General features: G+C 45.3%; 1 protein-coding gene across 1 annotated transcript in view; it reads left to right on the forward strand.

Annotated features, from left to right (window-relative positions):
* CDH13 (cadherin 13) overlaps window positions 1-25822 on the forward strand; it is a 1193479-nt gene that overhangs the window by 1058743 nt on the left and 108914 nt on the right. The window contains exons 9-10 of the mRNA XM_012466155.2: window positions 1005-1187; window positions 9896-10149. Coding sequence (XP_012321578.1) covers window positions 1005-1187; window positions 9896-10149 — 437 coding nt within the window. The remainder of the gene's footprint in view (window positions 1-1004; window positions 1188-9895; window positions 10150-25822) is intronic.

Genomic DNA, 25822 nt, shown 5'->3' on the forward strand with positions numbered 1-25822 from the left:
TCCTACTAATTGAAATTCCAAGATATTTCTTCTTCTTGTCAGCTTATTGGTATTACTTGTTTATAAAATATTTGCAAACAGATTACTATTCACCTGTAGTGTGTCAGAGGTAAGCAGCAAAACAATACTTTAGGCTTGCCACTCAAAGGAATGTGCTAATGATAGCTTGTGAAATTCTCTATGAGAAAGTTGATTTTTCATTTATTGACTTATTCTTGCCACACCTACCTGAAACAAGTATTTGAGATGTATTACAATAGAAACACAGGTACGATAAGGCTCCAAACAATTGATTTAGATGATTTCTTAGAAAATGGTTTCTAAGGTCATATTGAGAGTGGATATGGAGTGGGAAGGATGGGATTGGTTTTCTTCATTAAGAGAAAATAGCAGAGTCTAGTAGAGGATCTGGGGCAAACGCTGTGCTTCAAATCCCAGTCTCTTCACTTACAAGTCTTAGTGCTCTACTCATCTGATTCTGTTACTGTTTGAGGGAGGCAGGGCTGCAAGAACAAATGGAAGCAGAGATGTCTTGAACTCAATCAAAATTTGTTTCTCATTCAAAGACAGTTCAGGATGGGTGTTCTTGGCCACCAGGTTGCTCCCTTCCATGTGGTGACTCAGGGACCCAAGCTCCCCTTCCCTTACCAAGCTCCCTGTTACCCTGGGGTTTTGTGGTCCTCTGCATTCAGGTAGGCAGAGGGTAAAAAAGCACAGAGAGGAGGCACAGCTGTTCTCTTCACCCTCCCTCCACAGAGTAGCACAGCACAGCCATGATCAATATCATTCCTGCCCACATTCTGCAGGAGACAAGTTAGTCTCGTGGCCTCACCTAAGTTCAAGGAAAGCTGAGAAGAGGAGCATAGCATCTTCCGATCATAGTCCTCCTATGTTACTATTTATTTTTAAGTGAGATGATGTGTGTAACATATCCGGTGCAAAGCATGGAGTAAATGACTATGTTTTTTCAAAATAGTGACCATTGCCATCTGCTTTGTTTGCAGTTTCAAGCCACAGTCGAGGAAGGAGCTGTGGGAGTTATCGTCAATTTGACAGTTGAAGATAAGGATGACCCCACCACAGGCGCATGGAGGGCCGCCTACACCATCATCAACGGAAACCCCGGGCAGAGCTTCGAGATCCACACCAACCCCCAAACCAACGAAGGGATGCTTTCTGTCGTCAAAGTAAGGGTGCTTCCAACTGCCCCTTTCTCCTCATGTGAGCAGTGAGGACCCCACAAGGGGGATCATAGAATCACTGAGTTTAGAAGGCCAGGGATAAATTCTCCCAGCTCCTCCTTATGGGAATTAACAAAGTAAAAGGCTCATGGCTTAAGGGTACACTCACATCCTCAGCAGCATAAACAAGCAGCCATAAAACAAACCTGTTTTATAGGCTCTAAAAAACTCAAGCTTACATGTAACTTTAAGAAAACCAAACTTAAGTGGATTTTTGTTTTTGTTTTTGTTTTTGAGATGGTCTCACCTTGTCGCCTAGGCTGGAGTGCGGTAGTGCGATCTCGGTTCACTGCAATCTCTGCCTCCCAGGTTCAAGTGATTCTCATGGCTCAGCCTCCTGAGTAGCTGGGATTACAGGCACCCACCATCATGCCAGGCTAGTTTTTGTATTTTTAGTAGAGATGGGGGTCTCACCATGTTTCCCAGCCTGGTCTCAAACTCTTAGCCTCAAGTGATCCACCTGCCTTGGCCTCCCAAAGTGCTGGGATTACAAATGTGAGCCACCATGCCTGGTTCAAACTTAAGTTTTAAATAGATTCTTTATACACTTGGTAAGGAATGATTTGCAGATACGTCAACATGAGATATGTGAAGGTGTTTATAAAGATCTGTGCTCAAAATGCAGGCTATGACATGTCTTCGTAATCTTTCTTGGCAGAACTCAGTTATTCCTTAAAAACACACACACAACATAATTATTGGTGTGAAACCCTCTGTGAGCCTCGCTAACTCACACGCTGATCCTCTCTCTGCCTACAAATAGAACAAGGAGGAAATACAATTATAAATGTAAAACCTCATGCTCATGCTGGGAATCCAGAAATATTAGTGGGGGTGGTGGCACAGAAGGCTTGATGCAGGTGGTCTTGGTATTCCAGAAGAAGGCATTTCTACACAGTTTCACCCTTTCTGGGAAGTTCTGGGGAGAGTTTCTGCCAGAGACCAGGATCTTCATGGGGACACATTTTGTTTCTTGTGGATGAAGCCATTTGCCTGAGCAGCAGGGATCAATCGCATTTATAGTGACAGTAGCAGTGGGCAGAGCAGGGACATGGCTGCCCACTCCCCTGTGTGCCCTTGGCCAACATACTCATGTTTTCTGGGCCTCAGTTTCCTCATCTGAAAATGAGAATGATAATATAAGCTACCTCTTAAGGTGGTTGTTGTAATCCATTGAGTTGCTATAATCAAGTACTGTAGGCTGGGTGGCTTATAAACCACAGACATTCATTTTTCACAGTTCTGGAGGTTGAAAAGTCCAAGACGAAGCTTCCAGTAGATTCTGTACTTGGTGAGGAACTACTTTTTGATATATGTTCATCTCCTTTCTCTATCTTCACTTGGTAGATAGAATGAGGCAGCTCTCTGGATTCTCTCATTCTCTCTCTCTCTCTCTCTCTCTTTTTTTTTTTTTTTTTTTTTTTTTTTTTTGAGATGAAGTCTCACTCTGTCAGCAGGCTGGAGTGCAGTGGCATGATTTTGGCTCACTGCAACCTCTGCTTCCCAGGTTCAAGCAATTCTCCTGCCTCAGCCTCCCGAGTAGCTGGAATTACGGGCTCATGCCACCACACCCAGCTGATGGTTGTATTTTTAGTAGAGACAGGGTTTCACCATGTTGGCCAAAATGATCTCAATCTCCTGACCTCGTGATCCGCCCACCTCGGCCTCCCAAAGTGCTGGGATTACAGGTGTGAACCACTGCACCCGGCCTGGATTCTCTCTTTGTAAGGACATTAATCCCATTTATGAGGGATCTGCCTTGTGACCTAATCACCTACAAATGGCCCCATCCTCTAACGCCTTCACAGTGGGAGTTATTTCAACAAATGAATTTTGAGGGAACACACATATTTAGTCTATAGCAGCTGTTGTGAGAATTTCAGGAGCCGACATGTAAAATGTTTAGAACACTGCTGGGCACTTGCAGTCAGCAGCAGTTTCCTGTGGCTTCTGTCACAAATTTAGGGCCTGAAAAAAAATTTTTTTCATGAAAATACATGAATTTATTATCTTACACATCTGAAGGTAAGAAGTCTAACATGAATCTCACTGGGCTAAAAATCAAGAGGTTGGCAGGGCTGCCTGCCTTCTGGAGGACTCTTGGGGGAATTCACTTCCTTGCCTCTTCCAGCTTCTAGAGGCCACTTGCATTCCCTGGCTCCTGGCCCCATCTCCATTGTCAAAGTCAGAAGTGCGACATCTCCAAATCTCTGACCCTCTGACTCTGACCCTCTGCTTCCATCATCACATCTCCTACTTCCTCCATTGACCTGCCCATCTCCTTCTTACATGAACCCTTATGATTCCATTGCATCCACTGGATAATCCAGGATAACTTCCAGTTTCAAGGTTTTTAACATAATCATATCTGCAAAGTCCTATGGTAAGGTCACATATTCTCAACCTCTAGGAATTAAGATGTGGACATACTAGGAGGCCATCATTCATCCTCCCACAGAACTATACAAACAATGGCCCCAACAAAGCTCATGAAACCCCAGAGGGCCGGACCCATGGCCACTGAGAATGGCAGATCTCAGAGAGACTTCTGGCTTGTTCTAGAGGATGAACAAGCCAAACCTGTGGTCTGAGTTTCTCCCAAGCCTTGCCCCTTTTCAGCCTCTGAGACTCCCTCTATTCTTCTTCCCCAATAACATGGCAAAGTTATTAGGAAACCCTGGCACTGGCCCTCTGTGTCCACAGCTGCTGCACTTTCAAAGCTGTAAAAGTCATAAAATGACATAGCCACTGGCTGTCTTCTGTGGCTAGTCCTGAGTCTATAAAAGCTGTCAGGCAATTTTCTAAACCTGCAACTTGAAGATAAAACTTGGATAAATAGACATCTCCATCACAAATCCTGGAGCTCAGTCCTCCCCAAAATGTGTTTGCCATAGCTCAAGGAAAATAGATATGAGCAAAACAGGATTTGATAGGGTGCGGTGGCTCGTGTCTGTAATCCCAGCATCTTGGGAGGCTGAGGTGGGCAGACCACTTGAGGTCAGGAGTTCAAGACCAGCCTGGCCAACATGGTGAGACCCGTCTCATTAAAAATACAAAAATTATCTGAGCATGGTGGCATACACCTATAATCCCAGCTACTTGGGAGGCTGAGGCAGGAGAATTGCTTCAACCAGGGAGGTAGAGGTTGCAGTGAGCCAAGATTGTGCTACCACACTCCAGCCTGGGTAACAGAGTGAGACTCTGTCTCAAAACAACAACAACAACAACAACAACAAAAATACAGGACTTGCAGGAAGGAGCCATTCTCCTCTCCCTACATTCCTGCATTGGTCCACAAGTCACTGGCTCTCAAATGCTAGCATATATAAGAATCATCTGGAATGCTAGTTAAAATGCAGATTTCTGGGCTTGCCCCAGACCTACTGTGTCAGAATATAAGGGAGAGGTGTGCCAGGTGGTTCTGTTGTTCACAGGGCACAGCTCTTGTTGAGGGGCATGGCATTAGGGGAAGCTGTTTCCATAAGCTTGTCTACCCTCCCTGCAAATTCCAGAGAAATAGGGCCCACAGAGGCTGAGGCTCTCGCTGACTTCGGCTTTGCTAGTGCGTGGACTTCCTTTGTTTTGGAATTGGGTTGCAGACTCTCCCTCACCCCACACTGGCTGCCTCCCAGGTCAGTAGAAAGGGCCTTGAGCTCTCTCTGCCTCTCAGCACATGTGAAGCAGAGTCCAAGACCACCTTCTAGAGGCCAGCTAGGCCATGTTCTCTGCTGCTGTCCACTGTGCCAGCCATTGGTGCAACCATTAAGAATGCTTTCTGGGCCGGGCGCGGTGGCTCAAGCCTGTAATCCCAGCACTTTGGGAGGCCGAGGCGGGTGGATCACGAGGTCAAGAGATCGAGACCATCCTGGTCAACATGGTGAAACCCCGTCTCTACTAATACAAAAAATTAGCTGGGCACGGTGGCGCGTGCCTGTAATCCCAGCTACTCAGGAGGCTGAGGCAGGAGAATTGCCTGAACCCAGGAGGCGGAGATTGCGGTGAGCCGAGATCGCGCCATTGCGCTCCAGCCTGGGTATCAAGAGCGAAACTCCGTCTCAAAAAAAAAAAAAAAAAAAAGAATGCTTTCTGCAGCAAGTAACAGAATGTGGCTTAACTAGTAAAGGAATTTAAGAATTTTTGTTGCTAGATAATGATAGGCCAGTCCAAGATTGGCCAGCAGTTCCAGGTAGCAGAGTATCGGCAGTGGGTGCTTCAGATACTTTTGACTTTTTCCTCTTGGACATAAAGTGACTGCCAAAGCCCCAGGCATCATGTCTTCCCACTGCTGCATCCTAATCCAGAAAACAAGGAGGCAGCCAGGCAAGTGGAGGGAGAAGGTGCTCTCATGTGACCCTCTCCTCTTATTGGGAAAGAAAACATCTTTTCTAAGGGTCCCCCAGCCAATTTCTCATGATGTTTCATTGGCCAATGACATGTGTTCTTCCTTAACTTCAAGGAAAGCTGAGAAAGTTCATATCTGGCCTTTAGGCCTTTACAGTGGATAAGGGAGATAGGGGCTGGTGATTGCTATTGGGTAGCCAAGCATGAGCGGGTCTGCGCTAACCAGTTAGCAATCCAACATACAGTAGAACTAGTTGGAGTCTCAGGATGCTGCTGGTTTCCAGCAAGGGCCTGCCTCTCAAAAGGACCAAATCCCAGCGTCTCTGGCAAATGAGTACCTGCTTTGTCTTTAAATCCTTCAGGTCAGAAATACCCGTAGTTGCTTTCTAAACCTGTTCTAAAACCACCAGAAAGTTATTGTTTCAGTGGAATATAATCAGCCCTACATTTTATTTTCTATTCTGTCCTCAAAGAAAGAAGTACCCAGAAAGCATCCTTGATTCCCCAAACCATTCACAGGCCTAAAAACAGCTGTTCAGCTGGTTCTGGATCCTCCCTCTTCCAGCCAACAAACCCAGGTCCTCCGTCCTTCCCACGTGGGTCAGCTTTTCCAGGCTTTCAGTTTCCCAGGACAATGGTTGACACCCTCTCTTGACACTTGAAAAAATATTAATTGAATTGCCTCTCTGTAGCTTCCATCAGGAGCATTTTCAATTTCCTCCCATCCCTGACACAGAGGCCCAGCAACAGACAAAGAGCATTAATAAGATTGTGTGCTCTGTGAGATCATGGAGGGCTTCTTAATCCAATTACAGCCTTCGAAGGGGATTAGGAAGGGAGACCCACGTGTCACCAGCTCCAGGGGGTCTGGCCCTGGGCATCGTACAGCTGGAGTTACTAGACCTCACCTTGTACAAATGGAAATAAACACTAGCGTGGCCCTGCTCCCTTCCAAAGGCCAGCCTTGAGTTGTGTGCCTCCCCTCTTCCCTTCTGCTTCCCTCCCTCTATGACATCCTTTGTGGCTTAGTTCCTCGGAAGCCAGCATTCTGTTCAAGGAGTGTCAGCCTGGGAAGAGGCTTGGTTGATTATATTCAGCTGAAAGAATAACTTTTTGGTGGTTTTAGAGCAGGCTTAGAGAGCAACTAAGGGTGTTTCTGACCTGAAGGTTTTAAAGACAAAGCAGGCAGTCATTTGCCGGAACAGCTTGGATTTGGTCCTTTTGAGAGGCAGGGCCTTGCTGGAAACCAGCAGCATCCTGAGACTCCAACTAGTTCTTCAGTATGTTGAGGGCTGGGGCGATGACTCTTTCAGCTCTTGCAGTCCTACATGCTTCTTTCTCGCCATCTTGACAGCTTCTTGTTACCGATATCAACACTAGGCCTAGCTCCATGGGAAGCACTCAACAGTCACCCTGTCCCCTGATCTTTACAACAATCCTCTGTACTAGGATTTTGTTGAAGAGAAAGCTGAGCCTTCAGGAGAGGCAGTGACTTGCTGGTGGTCCCAGAGTTATGATACGTCAGGGCCAGGACTTGGCCCCCACCTATCTTTCTATTTAAGAAAAAAGTAGGGAATTTAAAAGGTAAAAATATCCAAAAATGTTAGATTTTTGCATAATCAAAATAATACATAATTGTGTTGCAAAAGACTAGTGCTAGAGAAAAGCACAAGAATTACAGTTGTTAATTCCTTCCTTCCTTCCTTCCTTCATGCAATGATACTTATTTAGAGCCCACTATGGTCCTGACACTGTGCTAGGTGCTGTATATTCACTAGTGAATGAGCTGGTCTCTGTCTACAGCCTCCCAGGGAGCTTACAGTTATAAGAGCAAGAACTTTTGCTGCAAATAATGATGTTTCCAGGAAAGAAGGAGAGGAGGGAGGGAGGGAATTGTTTCCTTGGGAAAAAATTAGCCAGTGGTCCCCAGCCAAAGAAAAGGAGCGGAGCGGCACAAATTGCTTATTTCCCAGCATCTTGACTGTCTCACTTGTCAGCAGATGGCTGTATTCCCCAGAAACCCCATTATCCTCCTGCTTGTGCATAGGTCTGTGGCCCCGGGGAATCAGATGTCAGACCAAACTAGGCCAGGATTGTGATTGCTGCTGGTGTGGGGTGGCGACGGCCCTTGGGAGACTGGGGTGCTCGGCATCTCACTCCAGCTCAGGGGGTGCACCCTCAGTGTTGACACGACCCAGCAAGCCAAAGGCTCTGTCCTCCCTGGGATCCTAATTGAGATGAATAGCTGTATTTTCCAAGTATGGCAGCTCCCTGGCCCTGGTTTGAAGTTTACTTTACTGAGGTTGCATATTCTGGTGTCACTTGGGATGGACAGAGATCTTTTATTAGGATTCATAGAAAGAAGGACAGAATGGTGACTGACTCCTGTGTAACAGGGATTGAACTGAAACGCCAGCACGCAGCCCCTCAGCACTAAGAGCTTTGCATTGATTAAGTCTTAAAATCCTAATACTAACCCTGCTGAGAATTGTTCTAGGTGAAGAGAGGAAGTCCAGTTACAACCAGGAAGCATTTCCAGTGTGCGTGTGTGCGTGTGTGCGTGTGTGCGCATGCACTCTCCCATGCGTGGAGTGCTTAGCACTGAATGCATGTCAGCTGTAATTATTATGAAAGTGACTTCATTTGCCTAAAGACACTGTGATCCAGCCTGCCAGATTCCATTTCCAACTCGGTGTCAGCTCTTTCCCCAGGGGCAGCAGTCCTCATCTCTGCTTTCATTTTCCCATGTCCGCGGCAGCCTCTACAGCTGTCCTTGCTTGCTTTTAGTTGAGTGCAAATCAGATCTCTTGACTCATTTAGTCTTGTCCTTCTTGCAAGAATATCCATGATGGCATGGGTCTGATGGGTTAGCTACTTATTCCAGTAAACATTAGGAAAATAACTTGATATAAGCAGCATGCCCTCATCTTACCTAAATGTCTCCCCATGCACTCCTGACAGAGCCCCACTTTGGGAAATGCTCTCACCCCATCCTGTGCTCTCGTGGTTGGGAAAGAGAGTGACAGACACGCAATAGACAGCACCATTGTATTACTAATTTTATCATGTAGTTTCTCTGACATCCTCTGGTTTAGTCCACACAGTGGCTGGGGGAGGTGGGTATACTATCAGCCCCCTTTGCAAAATCACCTAGAGTGGGCCTCGTCAGGGCTGCCCATTGACACTGGGGTAGGGCAATCCACCGTTGTGTGGGACTGTGACTGTCTTGGGCATGGCTTTAAGTCTGCTCTTACTGTCCTCTGCCCAGTGAATGGCTGCGGAGCCCTCAAGTCAGTTGAAAATACTCCCATATATTTTCAAATGCCCTCAGTTGGGGCAGGGCCCACAGGCTTAGCCCCACATGGCTCAGACTCTCAAATTCTTTCCCCGCGTTACTTTCTACTAGAGACTATGCACCCAGGCTATACTTTAAGGTGTGTGGAGACCCTTTGACTTCATGGCAAGTGAGTGAGAAACATTAAAGATGAAACCTTATACAGTTCAAGATAAGATTTGGAAAAAAAGTAAAAAAAAAAAAAAAAAGAAACATGAAGGCTTAGTTTTCCTGTTGCATTTGATCCACTGTGATAACAGAGGTAGGATTATCTTGCTATAAAGCTACTGAGGCTTGGGCTTTGGGGTGTCATTTACCAGAGCCCAATGGTGTGGAGTTTCAGGTCCCAGGCAGGGAGGCTTTAAGCATCAGCATTGCCAGGGAGTTGCCTAAAGAGATCTCAGAGGGAGGCTCACTAAGGCTCAAGTCATGTGTTGTCATTCATTTCTCAATCAAAAAAAAAAAAAATCCATACCCAATCTCACATTTTCATGTTTTTGTTTGTTTGTTTGTTTTTGAGATGGAGTCTCAGTCTGTTGCCAGGCTGGAGTACGGCAGTGCAATCTCAGCTCACTGCAACCTCTGCCTCCCAGGTTCAAGCGATTTTGCTGCCTCAGCCTCCCTAGTAGCTGGGATTACAGATGCCCGCCACCAGGCCCAGCTAATTTTTGTATTTTAAGTAGAGATGGGGCTTCACCATCTTGGTCAGGCTGGTCTTGAACTCCTGACCTGGTGATCCACTTGCTTCGGCCTCTGAAAGTACTGGAATTACAGGCATGAGCCACCGCACTCGGGCACATTTTCATGTTTCATATTCTTCATCTTAAAGATAGCCCCCCTGTTACACAGGCTTAGCCTCCAAAGCCCAGCTCCATCCCTGAAGGCCCACTGTTGCTCATGGAATTTCAGAGGGAGTTTGTGCAAACCACTGCCCTCTGTGGCTGGTGTGCATCCTGAGACCCCTCTGTCTGCTTTCCAGCCATTGGACTATGAGATTTCTGCCTTTCACACCCTGCTGATCAAAGTAGAAAACGAAGACCCACTCGTACCCGACGTCTCCTACGGCCCCAGCTCCACAGCGACCGTCCACATCACCGTCCTGGATGTCAACGAGGGCCCAGTCTTCTACCCAGACCCCATGATGGTGACCAGGCAAGAGAACATCTCTGTGGGCAGCGTGCTGCTGACGGTGAATGCCACAGACCCCGACTCCCTTCAGCACCAAACCATCAGGTGGGTGAGTGGTTCCGGAACCGCAGACGGAAGGTGGGCAGGAATTGCTTTTTCTTTCCAGTCATAGAAGCTGGTTGTCAGGAGCAGATACCATTAAATTAAACTTGTTAACAATCCCAGCAAGTGGGAGGAAAGCGTCATAGAGAGGAGGTTGTGGCTGATGGCTGCAGGGGGCCGGGCTCTCTGGTGAGGACGGTGCTCCCACCTGAGTCCAGCCTGGGAGGAGAGTAGCTTCAGTGCTGTGTTCCCAAATGACCAGCCAGGTCTGCTGTCCCCGAGCACAGAGAGAAGGGAGCCACTCTGGGTGGCCTCGTGCATCTCAGAAACTTGCCTGCTTTGTCATTAGCACTGCTTTAGGAGAAGGGTTTGGGCTAACTCCATTTACAGATACAGGTATTGTGGATTCATAGAGGTTCAGTAACTTGCTCAAGCAACCCAGCTTGGTGGCAGAGGAATCAGGATGGAAACGGGACACTCTGTGAAGTCCATCCTCCTCTTGGCTGCTAAATGCTTGCTGACTCTGAGCTGTCAGAAGGGGAAGGAGCAAAGTCACTTCCTGGTGCTTGGAAATAGACCATTGAGACTGGCATTTTGCCTGATGAAGGGCAGGCAAAAATTAATAATAATAATAATGTCTTCAGAAATATCTGTCTTTCTTTCTTAAGCTCTGCCCAGTGTTTAGGTAGAAGGCATTTTCATAATGAGATGTAATTAAATGACCGCTATCTACCCATGGTGTATCTAATGCTCACAAATAAAAGACACCCTCCTTGGTACGTTACTTCACAATAAATTTAAATCAGCATGCACATCCAAATGCACGCCCATCTCTGCAGAAGAAAGTTATTAATCTTCCTCCTCCAAAATCTAATCTTCTTCTCATATGAGGTACAAATAATCAGGTATTGGACACACTTAAAATAAACATGTGTCTGATTTTCCTGACTTGAAACACCTGCAAAAATATGCAACCGAGTCTGAGTCAACCACTTTACCTTGGAGCAAGCTGGCAGAGAAGAAGCAAAAGTTATTCTCCAACCCCAGAAGTGAATTTATTTTTACAGCTAAACTTTCTGAATGCCAGATGAACTAGACAAACGTGTGAAATAATACCAAATCCTATAATAATATGAATCTGAAATAGCCATTCTTTTTTTCCTTTTTTTTTTTTTCTTGTTGCTATCTGACAATGGAAACATGCAATTTAAACATCAAAGAGAAAGACTTCCTTAAGGACTTAGATGGAAAAACTGGTAGCTTAACAGACTGCAGGGTAGTGGGACAAAGGTGGAATGTCTCCAGGTGAGCTTAACTGTCATCTTGTATTTCTGCAATTGGAGGTGAAGGCAGGGATCCTGGGGGCAATAAAATGAGTTAAAGCGGGTTGATTTTGTGGACCCTGGGTCACTGCCATTGCTGGTTCAACTTGGGATGCTGCCAGTCATGAAAGGGTTAATGCAATGGGAGGGGTGTCTGAGACCTAGGGTTAGACATCCCCGCTAAGATAGGACAGACAGTGGGAGAGGAAGGTCAGACTGGGTTGTTTGACAAAGACCAGCTCTGCTGACTTGGGCAAAGAGAGAATGAATGTGCTGGAAGACCCTATGGATATTTTATGTGATGGAGGAGTATCAAGAACCTGCTTGAGATAGCACAGGAGCTAGGGCATCCTTCAGGGTCTAGGTCACAGGATCAGACAGGCTTGCAGTTCAGGATCTCACAGGGAGAATAAGCCAGCTCCGTTCTAATGTCGCTCAACCCATGGTCACATTCCCGGGGTGGCTCTGCCTTGCTGGAGCTGGGGTCATGCACCTCCCTGCTCGGGGCACCTTGATTAGTGATCAACTGGGATGCTGTTCCCAGACATGCAGCACAGAGGCCTGCTGACTGAGAAGGAGGGAAGAAAATCCCGTCTGGCAAATGGAGCGTGCTGCTGGAGGCAGGCCACAGGTGCAGTCCGTCCCAGCAAACGGAGTTAGGAACAGGATTCCGGCTTGGGGAAGGAGGGGTACCTGGGAGAGCCGAGACTTTCAGGAGCATCCAGGCCAGGATTTGAGCTGTAGAGAGCGAAGGTCGGGTAACTATTAAATAGCCCTGGGAGACAAGGGTCTTAATCCCACCCCTGTGCAAGAGAAGGAGGAGGTCAGAGAAAGCAATCTAGAAGTGACTCCAGGTGAGACTCGTGGGGAGAAGCTGGAATTCACAGAGTTCTGAAGACTTTCCTGTTTCTCTAGCAAGTGTGATCATCACAGGTGTGGCCTTCCATCACAAGTAACCAGGACCCAACTCACAGTGACTTATGCCAAAGGGAGGTCCTTGTTACTTACATGGGTCAGCATACCTAATGGAAAAGTCCATGGGAATGAAGGCCTCCAGCATGATGGAATTCAGGTGCTCAGACCATATTCCTTCTCCATGTCTGGCTCTGCTCTCCTCTGGGTTGTCTATCCTCAGCTCTATTTGCACATCTGTAAAGAGAAGAGGCACCAGCAACATCTGTCCTTGATCCTACCAACAGAAAGCAATATCTTCCTTCCTAATCAGCAGCCCAGCCCAAGGCCCAGGTTGGGCCAGGAGCACACCCCTCTGAACCAAGCAGTAGAGCAGCAGGGCGGATTGTGCTAATGAGTCCTGGTGCCCAAGCCTGCCACAGACCCCAGCACCCAGCTCAGAGGGCCTGCAGGGGCAGCTACCCAAGGAAGTGCAGGAGGCTCATCCCAGAAGGTGGGAACAAATGCTGAGTAATCAGGAACAACAGAGAGCCACTTGCACCAAGGTCAACCTTGTGAACCCCACAGAAAATAGAGCTGCACTGTGTCTCTGCAGCTGGTATGCCTAAGAGTTCTAGCATTTACAAATTGGCCTGGCTGAGCGATGGCTGGACTAATCCCTTTCCCAGTCTTGGAGCAAAGTAAACGTGTGTGTACATGTGCATGTGTGTGTATTGCACACATTTCTCTCTCGGGCCTGACTCCTCAGACATATCCTGCAATTGATCCTTAGCCTGGCACTGGCAGGACCCGCCACCCCTTTTCTTTCCTCCTTTCTTCCCTTCTTCTTCCCTTCCCTCCCTCCCTCCTCTCACCCACTCTTTCCTCCTTCCCCTCTCTTCCCCTCCACCCCTCTACTCTCCTGGAGTAAAGCTGGGATAACAACACCTACAAGTTGAGCTGTTGTCACAGGAGCTCTTTGGAAAAAAGAGGCTCATTAATTATTTGCAGGCTTTGAACCTGCACACTGAGAAGTGCTGTCCCTGGGTGGCTGTGTGTGCAGAGGAGGAATGGGGCTGCACAGAGGGGCCTGGGTGGGAGATGGTTTTCTCATCTCATCATCCATGCTGGGCTCCCAGGCTTCTCAGACAGATGCAAAGGCCTTGCAAGTTGTGATCTTACCGCTGTTGTTGTAATGATTCTTCAGGGAGCAGGCGCTGGAAGAGGAAACTTATCTCAAAGAGAACTCTTCCTTCTCCTCCTCCTCCACAAAACAGGAATCAGGCGTCTCCTGATAACGTTTTAGTATCTCTAGTATCTTTTTCTTCTTCCTTCTGTTGACTGCTGATGTGATACCTCTGTTCTTGTCTTCTTAGTTTAAAAGAATTTAAGCAAGAGACACACAGCAAAAGAAGTGCAGCATAGAGTAATTTATTGCAAAGAAAGGGATATGTTGAAAGTTAGGTGCAGAGTAGCCAGTACACTCTGAGAGAGAGGATTCGGGGTGGGCTGCTCATAAGGATGGGACAGCACAGAGCAAAGACCCACACCAGGGAGGCTCCCTTCATGGGAGTCTTCCGTGATTACTTATAAGTAGGTGGGAAGAGGCATTACTAGGAAGCATGCTCTGGGTGGTCTTCTGAGTGAACATGTGCAGTAGCTGTACAATGCTCATTCATATGTTGCATGTCTCTTTAGCATCTTAAATCTCCACCCAGGGCTGTGTTGTTCACGACTACGACGAGCAAAGCATCAGTTTGTGAAACGTCAGTCATCACCTGCGGAGGTCTGTCTTGCAGACCCTGACTCAATGACGGATGAATGAATGCACTCTCACGCCTACTTCCGTGATTCAAGTGGGCTGGGGATAGTCTTTGGCTGCTTTCAGAGGGTGAAATCTTGCCAGTCGACCAAGACACCCTGTACATCCACGCATTTATTCAGTAAAGATTTTATAACAGAGGTTCTAAGTCAACATGGCTGTGGATGATTAACATGGTTAAAAGTGTGGTTTTAGGAATGACAAAAGCTTTAGGTTCCGGAGGCCCAGGGTAAACCCCATTAATGGGTAATTCCCCTTTGACCTCGCCATGAGAGGACCATCCAGCACAAGGTTTACATGAGTAAACAGTTAGAATAGAGACAAAGGGATGTAGGGTAAACAGATTTCACCTGGGAAAGCCTCTTATCATCCCTATCTTTTCCCTAACATAATGGACCAGCCATCTCCAGCCTGCCCCAATAAAACCTTTCATCCTTCCAAAAGGTTTGAGACCATAATCTATAACTTCCCTTATTATTGCCCTAATATTTTGCCAGCCACCTCAAGTGAATTCCAACAAGTTTGAGGACAGGTAAAATTAAATGTGCATGTTCTCTAGAGGGGAGAGTCCCTCCTGCAGTCGGCTTTGTTTGAATGAGCTCAGTTGCCATGCAAATGCTGAGATTTCCTGTGTTGGCTGCACAGTCACCATGGTTGCTGCTGCATCCCAAGAACATGGTTACTTCCTTGACTACCTAGCCAGCCTCACTCCTTCTCCTTGCTCTGTCTCTCAGCCTCTCTCTCTCCACCCCACCATCTCTGTCTTTTCTGACATTCCCTGTGATTCAGCTCCCACATCCCCACGCATCTCACATTATTCACCAGACCCTCAAAACTAAAAGCTGCCATGAGAGACCAGAATCCTGAGAGCCTGCGGCAAGGCCTGCCCACCCTAATAGCCACTTTTGCCTCCTCCCTGGGGGGCTCCTTCCGTGGTCAGAATAGGAAGCCTTCTCCCCACCCCCAACCCCACCGAAATGTAGGAACACACTTCCAGCTAAGTCCCAGTCCTGCACTGCATCCTGTCTCATGTGAGTAAATGCACATCTCCGGCTCGACTGCCCCTCTGCTGACCACAGCTGGACACCCCCTCGTCTTCCCAGGGAATGCTCAGATCAGCAAAGGGAACCTTGATCTCCAAGGAGCCTATGACTCTAAAGACAGGCGGTGTCCAGGCATCAGAGGGAATCTTCTCACTAAAAAGTCTGGGTTATTAACACTCATTTAAAAAACCCTTCACATTGTGCTGTTAGCCAAATCAAAACGAATAGCAGCGGTCCAGGGACAGATGAAATTCTTCTTTTTAATGACTTTTATCTTCTCACCCTTATTATAAAGCTAAGATAGTTTCTGGAAGAAACTTTTGAAAAGACAGGTAAGAATAAGGCAGATAATAAGGTATCTGTCATCATGTCCAACAAGGAAATCCCTTTTTCATAGCTTTGCTCTATCTCCCTCGATCACATGTGAGTATTCTGTTTTTCATTATCAAAATTGGCTTGCATTATCCACCCTCAAAACTCGCCATTTTTATTTCCCAGTATATGCTGAACAGCTTTCTATCTCAAGAAATGGCCATTATTTTTCATCACTGAATAGTGTGCTGTTATTCCATTACAGGGATATGCACATCTGTTTATTCCCTTGTTGTTGACTATTTACATTGTTTACACTTGTTTGCAGTTTTTTTAAAACATTAGCAGGCATGCTTGTAGTGAAATTGTTTAATGCATCATTGGTATTCTGAAGACAAATCCCTCAAAATACTTGGCTTGAGCAAAGGTATGACTATGTATTAATGATTTTTGCCATGTACAGAATTCTTTGTTTTTATATCTAGGCAGTCAAATTCATACTTGCCATTATTTCTAAATTGGTGTCACAGTTTCGAAAGTCCTTCTCTGCTCCAAGATCTTGTACATGTAGGCAGGTCCTACAACAGAGCAGGTTCCCACTCTCTGTCCTCTCCACGTATGATGACAGTCAGACTTGCTTCTGGCCAGGCACAGTGGCTCATGCCTGTAATCCGAATATTTTGGGAGGCCGAGGTAGGAGATCATCTGAGATTAGGAGTTCGAAACCAGCCTGACCAACATGGAGAAACCCCATCTGCATGTTGGAGATTAAATTACAAATTTGTAATTCCTAAATTTAGTAATTTGTAATTACTAAAAATATAAAATTAGTCATGCATAGTGGCACATGCCTATAATCCCAGCTACTCAGGAGGCTGAGGCTGGAGAATCACTTGAACCTGTGAGGCAGAGGTTGTGGTGAGCCTAGATAGCACCATTGCACTCCAGCCTAGGCAACGAGCAAAACTCCATCTCAAAAAAAAAAAAATTCTTTTTCAGGGTAGCAACCATCCTCCAGGTGCACCAGGTAAAATATCCTGATGACATTTGAGTATCTCTAATGAGGAGTGAACTCATGTAACTGAACTTGTTAGAAAGAGTAGCTCAGGCTGGGCATGGTGGCTCACGCCTGTATCCTAAAACTTTGGGAGGCCAAGGTGAGTGGATCACTTGAGATCAGGAGTTTCGGACCAGCCTGGCCAAGGTGGCAAAATGCCATCCCTACTGAAAATACAAAAATTAGCTGGGTGTGGTGGTGTAATCCCAGGTACTTCAGAGGCTAAGGCAGAAGAATTGCTTGAAACTATTAAAACTGGGAGGCAGAGGTTGTAGTGAGCAGAGATCATGCCACTGCACTCCAGCCTGGGCAATAAAGTGTGACTCCATCACACACAAATAAAAATAAAAATAAAATTTTAAATAGAGTAGTCCAAAGATAATTGTGTGAAATGGGAATAACTACATTTGCTAAACCTTCTCCAATGGTGAAGTGAAACACGGGAACTAACCCTTCCATCAGATCCCCTATTTGGTTACATTAGGGAGGCAGCTGGCAGCTAAATCCTTCTGAATAGCCTGAGAGAACTCACTTTATTCTCTCTATGATCAAGGGCAACCAAGTAGCAATTCATATTCCAAACATTTTTCAGACAGAACTCATCTTGCCCAGGATCTATAGTAAACAATTCTGCAACAGAGACTTCTGCCTACACATTGAATATAGGAGACACGTGTTAAGGAAAAATATTGTTCCTACCCATGTAGAATCTCATATCACTGCTCAATACTTTTTTTGGAAAGGGTCATTCATCCAGGGAGCCCTGCAAGTATACGTCAAGGATTTTATCTGTGGGGATTAAGTCTGGCTGAATACAATAGGAAAATTCAAAATGACAATGGCTCAGAGCAGGTAGAAGTTGATTTTTTTTCCTCACATAAAGTAGGTCTAGAGCAGGCACTGCAGTCCAGGAACAGTGGCAGCCCCACACGGCCCCACACAGCATCCTTCTTGCTCACCATTTTACCATGTCTAGGCTGGCGCCTCTTCCTCATAGTCTGTTACGGTTGCTAGTGCTACAGCCTTCATACCTGCATTCCAGACAGCAGGATGGGAAATGGAGAAAGAAGAAGGATGCTCCCTATCTTTTAAGGAGACTTTCTGGAAGTCTACCACATTTTTATTTAAATCTTAATGGCCAGAATTGATCACGTGGCCACACCTAGCTGCAAGGGATTATTGGAAATATGGTCATTTGACTGGGTAGCAAATGCCCTGTTCTTAAAATCAAGGTTCTTTGCTAAGGGTGAATGGATATTGTAAGGTAAATAGCAGCTTCTGCCATGAACACCTCTTTAAATGGAACCTTTCTACTTAATAAATAACTACAGGGTAAATTTTAAAAGGAAAAAAAATATTCCATGATATTAGATATTTGCATAATCAAAATAATAGATGATGATGTCGCTGAAGACTAGTGCTAGCAAAGAGCATATCAATTATAGTTATTCATTCATGGAGTGGTATTTATGTAGAGCCCACTGTGGGGCTGACACTGTGCTAGGTGCTGTGTATTCACTGGTGAAAGAAATAGTCTCTGTCTATAGCCTCCCAGGGAACTTACAGTCATAGAAGCAAGAACTTTTGCCACAAATGATGGTGTCCCTACAAAGGAAGAAAGACAGAGAGGGAGGAAGGGAAGAAGGAATGAAATAAATTGCTTCCCTGTGAACTAAGAACCATTGATCCCCAGCCAAGGAGAAGGAGCTGAGTGGCACAAATTGCTTCTTTCCCAGCACCATCCCTGGCTCACTTTCAGCAGATGGCTGCATTCTTCAGAAACTCCACTCTCTGCCTGCCCGAGCACAGGTCTCTGCCTCTAGGGAATTGGGTGCCACACCAAACCAGGCCAAGATTTTCACAACCCCCTGGAGACATGGATTTTGAGAATGATGGTAATAATATTGCTGCTAGGATGATTAAACTACCTAATATTTTTATAGAGAACTTTACCAACAGCATTGTTACCAGTCTTCATGTATTTTCACAACCACCCTGTAAATGAGAACATCTCAGTATCCCTTTTTACTGATGAGGAGAGCAGAACCTCCCTGAGCCATGGTTAAAGGAGGATACAAGTAGGGTAAACTGAGGCTGACTTAATGTGGTGAATGAGGACGCTGGAGCTTCGTCCTCACCACTGCACCTACTTCTGATGTTGGCTTAAGGCTTTCTGAGCGTCTCTTAGTATAACTTCACCAATCCTCACACTTCCTCAATCCCTGACATAATTGTCCATCTTGCCACTAGACTTCGTGCTCAGGGAGAGTAACAATCATCTTTATCTCCTTCCCTGATGAGCCACCAGAGCGTTCTCAGTTTCATTTAGTTAATTAAGCACTTTAGGCACAGGACTAAGACCTTCAGACTTTCCAAGTGCCTGCAAAAATGTCAGGGATCTGAATATATAATCTATTGCCTCCAAAATTCAAAAAGAAAACAGAAAAATTGAAATTAATAAATATCAACTGCCCACAGTGTCATGACAACTTTAGCAGGTCAAATGTAATATTTGCAAAAGCGTCTTTATGTTTGCTAAGTATTTGTAACTCACCTTGCAAGAATGACAGATACATTATAAGTGATTATTAATAGACTATTTCTTATAGCACAATAATTCCAAAAGCAAAAGTGTAAAAATAATTTTAAACATTTTATAGGGAAAATGTATTTTTAGTGTGGGTGCATTTTAGTACGTTTGATACAATATGGGGTGAGACCACCATAGACAGAGAAATTCTTAGAGGCTCAAATGTCTGAAAACAGCCCAATCCCAGCAGTAGAATTGGTGTGTGACCAGTGCTCAGGAACCAGGTAGAGTGCGTGAATGGTGGCTGGCTTGGGGGTGACTGCATGCAAACATTTTTGTGCATTAAGTAGACATACGTTGACCAAATGTGGTGGCTCATGCCTGTAATCCCAGCACTTCAGGAGGCCGAGATAGGCAGATCATTTGAGGTCAGGAGTTTAAAACCAGCCTGACCAACATGGTGAAACCCCATCTCTACTAAAAATACAAAAAAAAAACAATAGCCAGGTATGATGGTGCTTGATTGTAGTCCCAGCTACTCGGGAGGCTGAGGCAGGAGAATCACTTGAACCCAGGAGGTGGAGGTTGAAGTGAGCTTGAGATTATGCCACTTCCCTCCAACCTGGGTGATAGAGTGAGACTCTGTCTAGGAAAACAAAAAAAATGTAGACATAGTTTGTATTAGTTCATTCTCAAATTGACGAACAGCAATGCCTGAGACTGAATAATTTATAAAGAAAATTATTTAATTGTCTCATGGTTCTGCAGGCTGTACAGGAAGTATGGCAGCATCCACTCAGCTTTTGGGGAGACCTCAGGAAACTTACAATCATGGCGGAAGGCATACAGGGAGCCAGCACCTCACATGTCCAGAGCAGGTGGAGAGGTGCTGCGCACTTTTAAACAACCAGATCTCACAAGAACTCACTATCCCAAAGACACCACCAAGGAGGGATGTTGTTAACTCCCATGATCCAGTCACCTCCCACCGGGCTCCACCTCCCACAGTAGACATTATATTTCAATACGAGATTCGGGTGAGGACACAGATCCAAACCATGTCATAGGTTTTGTTTTCTTTTAATCTTCAAACATTGACTAATGTCTATGAACCATGAAAACATTTGCATTTGTCCTTGTTTTAAACCAATCCCAGGAAGGGAAACTAATCCTAGCAGGGAGAACTTAGAAGGGTGTACCGGTCTCTCACAGAACTTTCCAAGTTCATGAAAGTTACATTACAGAGCCACATCTGTCAGTCAATCCTTCTTCCAAAGCCTTGATCCAAATTGAGCCTATTCTTTGAACACAGAATATCTGAATCAGATCCAAATTAGATACTCATCTCTTTGAAAACTACAACTGCTTTGTCCTGATTTCTTTGGGGCTCTGTCTTAAGTCATTTCCTTCCTCCTCTTCTTTTGGACCTGGATGCTTTTTAACTCTACAGTGGAATTCATTCGTGCATTCAAACTGGTAAAGAATACAACATAGGATACTGACAGTTCAGCCCCAAAAGATATGTTAAAATACCCAGTTTCCATTTTTGCTGGTCTTACCATGATTCATCAAGTCCTTTTCTTTAACACCTTGTTTAATCTAATACTGGAGCACATTCAAAGAAAATCATGAAAGATGATGGGAAATTAAGCAAAAACCATCATTGACTGGCTATGGGACATTTTATTCTGTATCTTCTAAGACTTTGGGAAGTAAAGGCAAAAATCAGCTCTCTTGAAAATGCGAATCTTGTCATCACTGGCATTCTCAGAAGCATAGGGGTTCAAAAATATGTAGTAGCCTACCATTTCTTTGGGAGAAAGGAGGATTTCTAATTCCAAAACCAGGTTTCAAAACCAGATTTCAGAGTTTAAGTTGCGTTGACTACCACCGGCTTTTAAATTTTAATCAGAAGTTAAAGGCCAAATAATAGCATTTCTACCTGGGGAAATTAAGAAAAGTCCTTCATCTACTAAACTATATTATTAACACTTCATCTTAATTAAATGTGGTTCCTGACCTCAATAACAGGATTTGGGGTGAGGTCGTTTTTTTTGGTTGTTGTTTTTAATGAGTTAAGATTTTTTTCTTTCTTAAGTCAACAAACACAGAGCTTGAAACATAAATGGATTGTTTATAGTGGTGCCTTTGTGGTTTTTAATTAAAGTGATGTTCTTCCATTGTAAGTTTATGGTAGTAATACATTTTGTTGCCTATTCTGCTGTGGAATTTTAATTATTTATGCAAATATATTAGCACAGATGACTCTTAGTTTTAGTGGTCAGATTTTCTGTTATGAAGATGCTGGGAAAAACAAAGCCTCACAAATTAAACTACAGGATTTTTAAAGTTTTAAGAGCTTCACTGGCTAAAAATGTATTCCTGGCTTCTATAATGATCCAGAGACTGAAGATTTTCATTATTAATGTCAATTAAAGGTGCTTGATTTGGTTAATATGAAACATCTGGCCATTTGGGTAAACAGTTAAAAGCTATTTTACAAATCAACCGCCTTTTTAACATCCATCTACATATGTTGTTATAAATTTGCCATAGGCCAGACTTTTATTATTGAAAACATGGTTTCATATTGGCTATATTTGAATATAATTATCAGGGTCCTTCTTGTCAGCCTGAGAAATGCATTCTCAGAACCAATATAAAAAATATTGACAAATGTTAATATTGTTCCTTGCCTTACATTTTCTAAGCTGTTAAATCTACTTTGCTTTTTTAAAATTATTTTTAATAAACCCATTTGAAATAGATGAGGGTTGCTACATGAGCTACTAGCATAGCACTGATTCAGAAAGCCACACATTTCAGGATTGCAACAGAAGTCAGTTGCATAGGGAAAATAGCTGATGTATTATCTGAGTTTGTCTGTCAATCACCAACGCCAGTCAGCCAGCAAGCACGAGGAGCTTATCATGGCATTAACCCTAACACGGATAATGAAACCACAGGCAGTGAGTCATGTAACTAATTCAAGAAATGCATTTCATCATCTGCTCCAAGTTTGCTTTCCAAATGAATCTCAAAGCTTGTATTTTCAAGTGATGAGGCTCTAAACTACAGTCCTCCTACAAATGCTTAATTTGGGGATTTCCTCATGCATTCCAATAGCGTTAGCAGGAATCTCACTAGAAGATCTGACCTTATATGGCTGCCTCTAAGTAATCTTGGGTCCCTGGGTGCAGGCTGCATGTGTGGAAGGGGAACCTCAGGATTTAGAGTAGGGCTATGATGGGAGAACCTATCCCTCCATTCGTTCATCCCACACCTACAACATACTGGGTGCTTTTCTAGGCATTGGGAGATACAGCAGCCCCAGAAACAAATAAAAATATCTGTCTGCTGAGAGCGATGGCTCACACCTGCAATCCCAGCACTTTGGGAGGCTAAGGCAGGTGGATCAGCTGAGGTCAGGAGTTTGAGACCAGCCTGACCAACATGGTGAAACCCCATCTCTACTAAAAATACAAAATTAGCTGGCTGTGGTGGCACATGCCTGTAATACCAGCGACTCGGAGGCTGAGGCAGAAGAATCACATGAACCCAGGAGGGGGAGGTTGTGGTGAGCCAAGATCACGCCACTGCACTCTAGCCTTGGCAACAAGAGCAAAAATCCATCTTAAAAAAAGAAAACAAATCTGTTATCATGGAGATCATATTCCTGTGAAAGAGAAAAAGAATGAGAGAATTAATAAATTCAGTAAGTAGCATAGTAGCTGGTGATTCATGCAAAGAAAGCAGAGAAGAAAGGAGGGGGGCCATCACTCTAGATTGGAGGTCAGCACAAGCCTCATGGATGCTGTGACGCTGCAGTAAAGAACTGGAGGAAGTGGAGGTGAGCCACACAGTTATCTGGAGTGGAGAGGTCCAGGTAGAGGACACAGATGCAAAGGCATCCAGGTAGAGGACACAGGTGCGAAGGCACCCAGGCAGAGTGTGCAGGAGTGCGCCCACCGCACAGAGAGTTGGGGGTGATGGGAGATGAGTCTGATGCTCTGGAGAAGACGGGGAAAGTGATAAGCATGCTGGTGGGATTAGGAAAGGGAGGCTGTTAAGGGAAACAGAGAGAGGCAGAGCAGAGGACTGGAGTGGAGGGTGCCGTAGTATCCAGGTAAGAGGCCATGTGGGTCTGGGTGGGGATGGTTACAGTGCAGGCAGTGAGAAGCAGCAGACACTCAATTTGTTGTTGTTGTTGTTGTTTTATTTTTTAGACAGAATCTGGCTCTGTCTTTCTGGCAGGAGTGCAGTGGCACAATTTTGACTCAATGCAACCTCCACCACCCGGGTTCAAGCAATTCTCATGCCTCAGGCTCCGGAGTAGCTGGGATTACAGGGATGCACCACCACACCCATCTGACTTTTGTATTTTTAGTGGAGATGGGCTTTTACCATGTTTGCCAGGCTGGTCTCAACCTCCTGACCTCAAGTGATCTGCCTGCCTTAACGTCCCAAAGTGCTGGAATCACAGGCGTGAACCACTGGGCCAGGACCTGAATGTTTTGAAGGTATTAGTGGCAGGGATTTGCTAACCAACTGTGTGTGTGTGTGTGTGTGTGTGTGTGTGTGTGTGTGTGTGTGTGTGTGAGAGAGAGAGAGAGAGAGAAGAGTAAAGATTGATTCCAACGTTTTTGTCCCAAACAACTGGAAGCACAGAGGGCACATCTATGAGCTTTGCAAGTTCCCTGGAGAAGTGGTGAAGTCACTTGGGGGAGGGAAGTAAAGGAACTCGGTCTTGCTCTTGAGTTTCAGGTACATATAGAGAGCGGGTAAGCTGGGTATCAGGGAGCATCTGTGCTAGAGATAAAAGCCTGGGTGTCATCAACGTCCAGATGGAATTTAAATCCTTGAGACCGTGATCCCCAAAGAGGGAAGTGAAGGTAGAAAAGAAAGGAGGCCTGTGGCCAAGACCTGGGAAGCTCCCGTTGGGAGGAGTGGTCCTGCCTGGCACTGTTCGCCATGAGGCACTGCTTCCTGAGAATCCCTGAGCCCACACAGTTCCATACCACACATGCTGTTAACTTGGCAGCCAGACCCCAAATCAGCATATCCTGAGTCTACACAGGCCCCGGGGTAGAGCGCACACTCTCCCCAGGAGTCTATCAGACCTGGGCTGTCCTGGCTTCATGCATCTCCTATCTTCTTTCACCAGCATGTCTGATCCACTTCCCTAACACAGCCAGGCTAGGTCGGCCGCTTTCTGTTACAGCCACGCCAAATTGCCCAAGGTTACAATGTAGTAGCGGGCATTTACTTTGTCCCAGGCCCTGTTCCCCAAGCCTTCTGTGTTAGATCACCCCTCATTTCACAACAACCCTATGGGTCTCTGACTACCCCCTCTATACAGGGGAAGATAATAAGGCTTAGGAAGATTCAGGAAATTACCCAAAGAAATTCACACTCAGATTCACACTCAGGAAATCTGACTCAAAGACAGCCGTCCTCACCTCTCTGCTCTCTGCCTCCCAAACCAAAGTGAAGCCAGAGAAGCATGCCCTCTGTGTGCAATTACAACCAGACCCAATAGCTTGCTCTCTCTGACTTCTGTTTTTCAGAATAAAATTGTGTGTTCCGTTTCTGATTTTAGTTGTTGAATTTATGACAACTTTCACTGCTGACAGCCACCGTAAAAATCACTGCTGCCAGATGCCTGTAAGAGCACGGGGAGGGAGTCTGGCCAGACCTCCCTGGACTCCAGGTTGCAGGAGGTCCCTAGGGATGCATTCTTCCAGGCTTGCTCTTTTCATAGCACAGAAGCTCTTCCTGCCATCATCTGTTGGCAGGGATGGCTTTACCTGCTGGACATCCACCTGTTGCATGGGTTGATGATGCTAAATGTTTTTACAGACTCTGTCTGTCACAGTTTCTTTCACTTTAAGTCTTTCATGCCCACTTCCCTGTGCATTCTGTTCCTATGATTGCCTTAGAGAGAACAAAGCTCTATCATAAACTTACTAATTTTCCCACACTTATTGTAAGAGACCTTTAGACTTGAAAGATGTGTTTTCCTTATGGAAGCAAAGGCAACTGACCTTGACTCTTTTTATTCCATTTGAGATTGAGGCTGTCTTTGAAAACTACCCCAGAGGGGCTGCACAGGAAAGGACAGACCCCTGGTCTCTTACAGCCTTGCAAAGAAAAGTACATAGTCAGCCGGACGCATTGGCTCACTGCTGTAAACCCAGCAATTTGGGAGGCCGAGGCAAGTGGATCACGAGGTCGGGAGTTTGAGATCAGCCTGTCCAATATGGTGAAACCCCGTCTCTACTAAAAAATACAAAAATTAGCCAGGCCTGGTGGTGTGCAGTTGTAGTCCCAGCTACTCAAGAGGCTGAGGCAGGAGAATCACTTAAACCCAGGAGGCAGAGGTTACAGTGAGCCGAGGGTGTGCCACTACTTTCCAGCCTGGGCGACAGAGTGAGACTCCGTCTCAATTGTTTAAAAAAGTACATAGCCCAGTGGCCACAACTGCCAAACTAGTGCTAGACTTCCTGGGCACAAATCCCCACTTGTCTGTCTTCCAGATGTGTAACCTTAGGCAGGTTTTTAATTTCTCTGGGCCTTAGTTTCTCCACATAAAAAATGGGGAGAAATGATATCTAGGTTGTAGAGTCACTGTGATGGATAAAGAAGAAAATAACAGAGAAGGTGTTTAGAACACAGTGCATGGCACATCATCGATATTAA

This window comes from Aotus nancymaae, unplaced genomic scaffold, assembly GCF_030222135.1.
Source record: "Aotus nancymaae isolate 86718 unplaced genomic scaffold, 86718_ANA_hifiasm-v0.15.2.pri h1tg000030l, whole genome shotgun sequence".
Classification (NCBI taxonomy): domain Eukaryota; kingdom Metazoa; phylum Chordata; class Mammalia; order Primates; family Aotidae; genus Aotus; species Aotus nancymaae.